General features: G+C 49.3%; 1 protein-coding gene across 1 annotated transcript; it reads right to left on the bottom strand.

Moving 5' to 3' along the window:
• Nucleotides 1–3,390: 3,390 nt before the first annotated feature.
• Nucleotides 3,391–6,834, bottom strand: TLE7 (TLE family member 7). Its single transcript, XM_065899740.1, has 9 exons — nt 6,527–6,834; nt 6,382–6,404; nt 6,147–6,205; nt 5,430–5,642; nt 5,081–5,322; nt 4,742–4,883; nt 4,436–4,589; nt 3,808–3,881; nt 3,391–3,495 (listed from the first exon to the last, which is right to left on the bottom strand). Exons 1-9 carry the CDS (start codon nt 6,832–6,834, stop codon nt 3,391–3,393), a joined length of 1,320 nt encoding a protein of 439 aa, XP_065755812.1.
• Nucleotides 6,835–7,374: the final 540 nt, after the last annotated feature.

Genomic DNA, 7,374 nt, shown 5'->3' with positions numbered 1-7,374 from the left:
ATATAATTTTATTTATACTAGATTAATATCAAATTAAACAATATACTATTAATAATGAGTTAATAATAAAAGTATGTCAATTATAAATAATAAAATTTATTAAACTTATATTATTATATATTATACTCTATTATTCCAGTATTTTTCCTCTATTAGTTTGGAAGCTGTACTGTTGTTTCATATTCTTTTAGTAATTAATCTTGAAATTACAACACTACTCCTTGATTTATCAAGACTACTATTAATTTGGAGTTTTACCTTCTTTCCAGAAAAAAAAAAATTTACAGTTGTTTTACTTTATCATTTCCAGTTATCACCCTCCCAACTTACATTTGTTTTCAATTCTCTTGGGTATATATCTAGGAATCGAATTGCTGGGTCACATGGTAACTCTATGTTTAGCACTTTGAAAAGCTACCAAACTGTTTTTCAAAGTGGCTGCGATGTGTTTTACAATCCCACCAGCAAGGTATGGGGGTTCCAATTTCTCCATGTCCTCAGCAACACTTGTTATTGTCTGTCCTTTTTATTCTGGCCATCCTAGCACATGTGAAGTGACATCTCACTGAGGGTTTGGTTTGCATTTCCCTCATGAACATCCTTTCCTGTGCTTATTGCCATTTGTATATCTTCTTTTTTTTTTTTTTTTGCAGTACGCGGGCCTCTCACTGTTGTGGCCTCTCCCGTTGCGGAGCACAGGCTCCGGACGTGCAGGCTCAGCGGCCATGGCTCACGGGCCCAGCCGCTCTGCAGCATGTGGGATCTTCCCGGACCGGGGCACGAACCCGTGTGCCCTGCATTGGCAGGCGGACTCTCAACCACTGCGCCACCAGGGAAGCCCTGTATACCTTCTTTATAGAAATGTCTATTCATATCCTCTGCCCTTTTAAAAATTGGTTTACTTGTCTTTTATTGTTGAGTTGTAAGACTTCTTTACACCTTTTGGATATAAATCCCTTACCAGAAATATTTTTGCAAATGTTTTCTCCCCTTCTGTGGGCTTTCTTTTCACTTTGTTGATGGCTTCTTTCGAAGCACTCATTTTTTTATTTTTATTTTTTATTTTTTGCGGTACGCAAGCCTCTCACTTCTGTGGCCTCTCCCGTTGTGGAGCACAGGCTCAGCGGCCATGGCTCACGGGCCTAGCCGCTCCGTGGCATGTGGGATCCTCCCGGACGGGGGCACGAACCCGTGTCCCCTGCATTGGCAGGCGGACTCTCAACCACTGCGCCACCAGGGAAGCCCCGAAGCACTCATTTTTGACAAACCTTATTTTTGAAGAAATAAACATTGCAGATAGAGTTGAAGCTCCCTTTATATCCTTTTATGATCCAATTTCTCTACCTCTGTCTCCATAGTTTACCACCATTGTGAATTTGATCTTTATAATTCCCTACATTTAAAAAAAAAAGTGTGTAAAATACACATAACATAAAATTTATCATCTTAACCATTTTAAAGTATACAGGTCAGTGACATTAAGCACATCCACACCGTTGTGCAACCATCACCACCATCCATCTCCAGAACTTTGTTCATCTTGCAAAACCAAAACTCTGTACCCATTAATCTTCCATTTCCCCCTCCCCTCAGCTCCTTGTAACCACCATTCTACTGCCTGTCTCTGTGTGTGACCTCTCTTAAGTACCTCATATGAGTGGAACCATACAGTATTGTCCTTTTGTGTTTCACTTAGCATGTTTGACTTATTTCACTTAGCATGTCTTCAAGTTTCATCCATGTTGTAGCAAGTGTCAGAATTTCCTTCCTTTCAAAGGCTGAATAATATTCCATTATATATATTTTATATATATAACAATATCACATTTTGTTTATCCATTCATCCATCGATGGACACTTGTTATAGAGACACTTGGAGTCTTATTGTTACTATAGCCCAGTAGGATAGACCTACTGTTGGACTCTACCGGCTGCATTATATTTTTCAATGGATGCTAAATAAATATATTATTTAGAGGCACGCTGGCTACAGGAGTCAGCAAACTACAGTCAGCAGACCAAATCTGGCCCACTGCTTGTTTTCATAAATAAAGTTTTATTGGCACACAGTTGCATTCACTTATCTGTTGCCTATAGCAGCTTTCATGCTACAGCAGCAGAGTTGAGTAATTGGGACGAAGACCACAGGGCAAAGCCTAAAATATTTACTATCTGGCCCTTTAAGTAAAAGTTTGCTATTTCCAGGGCTATAGTAACAAATAGGCTCCAACATGTATAACAATTCGAATACAAGTTTCTCTCCCATGAAATAACCCAAAGGGGGAAGCTTTTCTTCACGTGTGATTTGTGGACACGGGATGCTTCCATCTCATTGTTTTGCAATCCCCTCGGGCCTTCACATCGCTTGCCTGGAGCTGGTCGAAGGGGACAGAGAGCCTGGAGGGGACACCCCACTCCTTTAGCATTGGCCCGGAAAGGAGACACGTTCTTCATTCATGATCCATCAGCAAGAACTAGGACCCAATAATATTTCAATGCAAAAGATGGTAATTTTTTCCCTGGCTTTGTGCCTCTTCCGGTGAACTCTAAGCTACAAACGTTAGTGGACAGCTAGCTGTCTCAGCCATGCCAACACCAAGCAAAGAGGCGGGAGGATGGAAAAGACCAGAGAGCAGGCCTTTATGGCTTGGTTCAGGGAGCTGGGGCTTTTTCAGCCTGGCAAAGGCCAGACAAAATATCACACCCACCAACGTGAGGAAGTTGCCCGGAAACAGAGACAGGCAGCTTTTGACCGGCACAAAATGCCAGAATTAGGATCGGGACTTTGAAAGCCTCAGATAAAGCGAGGTTTCACGAAGTAGGTAGTTAAAAGGACAGCTCATCCTGGGATATGGTTAGACCAGTGACTGGAGTCTTAACCTGCGTCAAGAGTTGGGTGTTGTTGGTCTACCAACACGCTGATACAATCTGAAAGTTTGTACGTGGACATACGTTGCTTCTTGAGCTTTCTTAAGAGTCCAAGAATTCCAGAAAAGTTATAAACGAAACTAAGTCTGGTCTAAAATTCCTTCCCCAACCTGGAATTTGCTGGAAGGGGGCATAAGCAGCCCATCACGACGAGTTTGTTGTTTGAAATAACTGACCGGGTATCCAAGCCATTTTGGTTTTTGCTTTTCCATTTTATCAATTACAAAATAAAGAAATCAGTGGTAGAAAAAATAACAAAGGAAAAATCCCTAAGTTACACAGTAAAAAACCTGGAGAACAGGCCAGGTGTGTGCTGGGTGGGAGGGGAATGGACAGATGACCGGCCAGGGAGGAGAAGGTGGGGCTGTGGGAGGTGTTAGAGTTGCCTGGCACCCCAAGGTCACCCTCCGAGCACACTGGTCTTCTTTGGGTCTTCACCGGCAGGACCGTGGCTTGCAAGCTTCAATACAAGAGCTGGTAAACAGTGGCACTGTTCTTGGAGCCCGTGACCAGGTACTGGTTGTCAGAAGACACATCACAACATAGGATGTCTTTAGACTCCTCTACCTGGAGGGAAAGAGAGGCCACAGAGGAATGATATGCAGGGGCCAGACTGGGGCCGGAGACGCACACTTCACGCAGGTCTGTTTCAGGGCTCCGTGTAGACCTGAGGCCCAGTCTGGAGACCGGGCCAGGTTCAGGGCTCAAGGTGGAGCCCAGGAGTTCCTAGGACCTTGAGTCCTTGTTCCCTCGATGTACTCCATGGCCCTGTTTGCCATCTCAGAGGTACTTTCCAGCACTATTTCTGGGGCCCGACCAACTGGGATCTGGGGCTGTAAGCTCCAGCTGCCTGGGTTTGCACACGCCTCCATCCAGTACCTGAAACAATCTTTGTAGAGAAGGAGCAGCTAAGCAGCGGATCGACTCATCCAGTGTGGACACAAAATAGCTCCCTGGCGAAGGAAAGACAGATGGAAGGGCCAGAGGCCAAGCCTGCCTTCCAGTCCCAGCTCTCTGCTCCCGACTAGACCAGGGAGAGGACCACTCCTTCTCTGACTCAGTTTCCCCATCTATACAACTCAGAGACATGACCCAAACCATTCCCTCATCTGCCCTCTCCCTCCTGCCAGTCCTGGGATTGTGGTGAGGGGCACTGAACAAATGGACAGCCACGTGGGGCTTCAAGCATCTTCTGTCTGCCGATGTCTTTGGGCTGTGGTTCCATATAGGAAGCTACCATTACAGACAGGGCCAGAAAAGGAGAGGGGGTGAGCAGAAAAAGAAGGGAGGAAAGGTAGCCAGGCTGGCAGGGGAGGAACACCAGTGATAGGAGGAAGCAGAGGCGAGGGCAGTGGGAAGGTGGCCTTGGACCTTGGCCCGGCCAGTGCTGGGGCTGGAGAGGGGGGAATTAAGAGTCTGAAATAAGGCTGGGTCCAGACTCTACAGGTGAGTGGATGCCTTGTCAGGTGACAGGGCACCCAGAGGTGTCCCCTGCCTGCTCACTCACCACAGGAGGAAAACTTGAGATTGTGGTGGTAGACATATTTCTGCAGGACAGCCTTAAACTTCTCCCTTCGGTGTGTGTGCAGGATTACGATGTCACTCATTCTCAGGCCCACTAACAGCCACTCCTCACTGGGGTCGTGGGTAATGCTGAGGATCTGTTTGGAAGGAGGTTTGGGGTCAGCGCACAAAGCTGCCGGCGCCATCATTCGTGGCCACCTCTTCAAACTCGGACTCTGCTCCTGCGGGCACCCGCAACTCCCAGTCCCCAGGGGGACTGCACTCGGCACAGCCGCGGCCGTCCGGGCACCTCATGCTGTAAATCGTGTTGCTGCAGCCTCTGGTAGTTCCTCAGGTCCCAGGAATACAGTCTGGTGTCTTCACCTCCCGTCCAGAACTTATTGCCCGTGATGTCCACACATCGGGACCCGTATATGGGGACTTCGTGCTTCCTGGTGGGAAAACAACTCAGAGGTTCATGCACTGGTTGGACCCTCAGAAGTTTTGGGCCCAGGAAGCCCCTAGATACGTAGCCCAAGTGCGTTCTCCACACCGACTCACCTAGTCCTACTGCAGAGGAGAGAGTGAGGTCGGAAAAGAGGCCCAGGCTTCCCCAAGGCCTCACCATCCAGCCTCCCCCAGGTCATACCTGATCAAGATTTGGTTCTGCAAATCCCAAATCTCAACAAATCCTTTGAAACAAGCCAAGCAGATCTGGGCATTGGAGGAGACAGCCAGGGAATAGCACATGGGGCCTGTGGAGGCCAGCTGTGCCCTGATGCGGGGGGTGGGCGCCAGGTCCCAGAGAGTCAGGGTCTGGGACAGACCCCCCGTGATCAGGCTTTGCTCATCGGGGGACAGCTTGCAGGTGAGGACACAGTTCTGACGGTCCTGTAGGAATGGGTGACATTCTCAAATCATCTCCTGGAAGCATGGGCTCCAAGTATTAGGACACAGGTCACATCTAGGCTCCCTGAGCCTTCTGCATGACCCCTCACCTGTAAGTTCAGCTGGGCCTGGGGGGCGTGGTCCCAGGCATGCAGGGCACTCTTATCCCACACCCTGATGTAGCCATGGCCGCACGTGTACACGTGGTGAGTAGAGCTGCTGATGGCCAGGGAGTGGACTTTCTTTCCGTGGCGGAGTTTGCCAACCTTCCAGGACTTATGTGGGGTCATCTGCCTGACCACCACTTCATCTGGAACGGGAGGCTGGGGTGCCCATGAAAGGGTCACAGCCTTGACCTGCCCTCATCCATGGGGGACAGCCTTCCCTGTCCTCTGACTCGATTCCTGACCCTGCATCCAACAGCTCCTCTCTGACCCTCAGGCAGGACTGTGTCCTCAGCTGGGGTCCCCAGACCACTGACATCCTTCTGCACTAGCCCAGGATGGCCTCCCTCATAAACAGGCCACATTTTGAGACACTTCTGAGTATAAGCAATGAGAGCAGAGCCTGGCTCAGAGTCTCCTAGGATGTAGCTCTCAAAGTGACCCTGTCAGCTGAGGCCCTACACACTGGTGATGGGAGGAGGGCAGCTTGGGTCCAAAGAAGCAGGAAGTCCAGTGCACCCACCACCTATGGGAGAGAGAGTGAGGATGTGGACATACCGCATGCCCTCACCTTCTTCCTACGAGCTTCTTGTTCCAGGGGTGACAGGAAGGGAAAGATGCCATGTTTAAAAAAAAAAAAAAAAAAAAAAAAAAGACACTTACAATTGCTCTGAGGAATGCCAAGACTTCTTCACTGGGATGAGGTGAAGGACAAGGCTGACCTGCAAGGAGACAGCAGCGGCCAGCCACTCAGAGAGAGGAGGTCTGGCAGCAACGGCATCACGGGATCCAGGGAGAAGACTGCTCTCTCCACCCAGGAGCTCGTTCCAGGTCTCCCATCCAATGCCCAGCCATGGGCTACACCCTGCCTGCCTGCACCGTCCCAGCTGGGACTTACCGACCTCGGATCCTGGTGGGGAGCTGTGACACACAGAGGAGAGAGGGAGGAGTCAGGGCATGAGATGGATGGAGAGCTCTGTGTCAGGATCCCTCTCCCTGAGACAGTTTGCTCCCCCCACCAGTCTTGTTCAGGTAAGACCTACCTGAGGCCAGGCTCTGCTTCTTCTGATTCTGCCTCGGAGAGCTGAGTGGCCTGCAGCTCAGATCTGTCCAGGGCCTGGGGGGCCCACTGCTGTGGACTCACACAGCTCATCTCCTGATAAGCCAGGTCATGCTGCCTTGGGTAGCGTGGGAGCTGCTGGGGGGGACCACACGCTTCGCCCAGCTGGGACTGTGCATGGTGCTCGTGCTGGGAGGAAATGCCAGGGCTCTCGGGCACATTCCTCCTCTTCTCTGGTTCATCATAAATTGTGAGTATACTGAACGAGGTCTCTTCCTTCTCTTCACTCATGGTCTTTGATCGATGAAGTACCTGAGCTACCAGGTTCGAGGGCTTAGAGGAATGAGCCCGTCACCCAGATCCTGGGTTTCCAATTCGTCCCGAGGCCCTGTAGCAAGAGAGAGAAAAGATGCTGACACGCAGACACAATGTTCCGGGTCTATTGAGAAGACTCAGAGAACACTCCTCCCGGGGAGAGGATTCAAAAGATTGGTCACCAACTAACTTGTGATACTACATGTTGGCAGCAATGGTGTTGAGGGTAAAATTTCACATGCATGTTTTGAGATGTTAGTACCAGGTAAGTTATGTTTTTCCTTCTAGACACACAGACTGCATTCCCCATCCTCTAAAATCAAATTCACCCTTTAATCTGACCGTATACTTTTCAAATGAGGGCTCACCCCCAACCCCCGCCACGAGTAATATAAACAAGAGGTGGGACTTCCCTGGTGGTGTAGTGGCTAAGACTCCAAGCTCCCAATGCAGGGGGCCCGGGTCCGATCCCTGGTCAGGGAACTAGATCCCACATGCATGCCACAACTAAGAGTT

Source organism: Phocoena phocoena, chromosome 20, assembly GCF_963924675.1.
Source record: "Phocoena phocoena chromosome 20, mPhoPho1.1, whole genome shotgun sequence".
Classification (NCBI taxonomy): domain Eukaryota; kingdom Metazoa; phylum Chordata; class Mammalia; order Artiodactyla; family Phocoenidae; genus Phocoena; species Phocoena phocoena.
The sequence above is the reverse complement of the archived record's forward strand: the minus strand, read 5'-3'. Positions and strand labels throughout refer to the sequence as shown.

Bases quoted from the DNA above. Each gene is read 5' to 3' on its own strand.
- TLE7 (XM_065899740.1), bottom strand. From the start codon at position 6,834: ATGAGTGAAGAGAAGGAAGAGACCTCGTTCAGTATACTCACAATTTAT. The intron at 6,405-6,526 runs GTAGGTCTTACC...TGTGTGTCACAG, and splicing joins GAAGCAGAGCCTGGCCTCAG to CTCCCCACCAGGATCCGAGG. The intron at 4,884-5,080 runs GTATGACCTGGG...TTTTCCCACCAG, and splicing joins CAGAACCAAATCTTGATCAG to GAAGCACGAAGTCCCCATAT.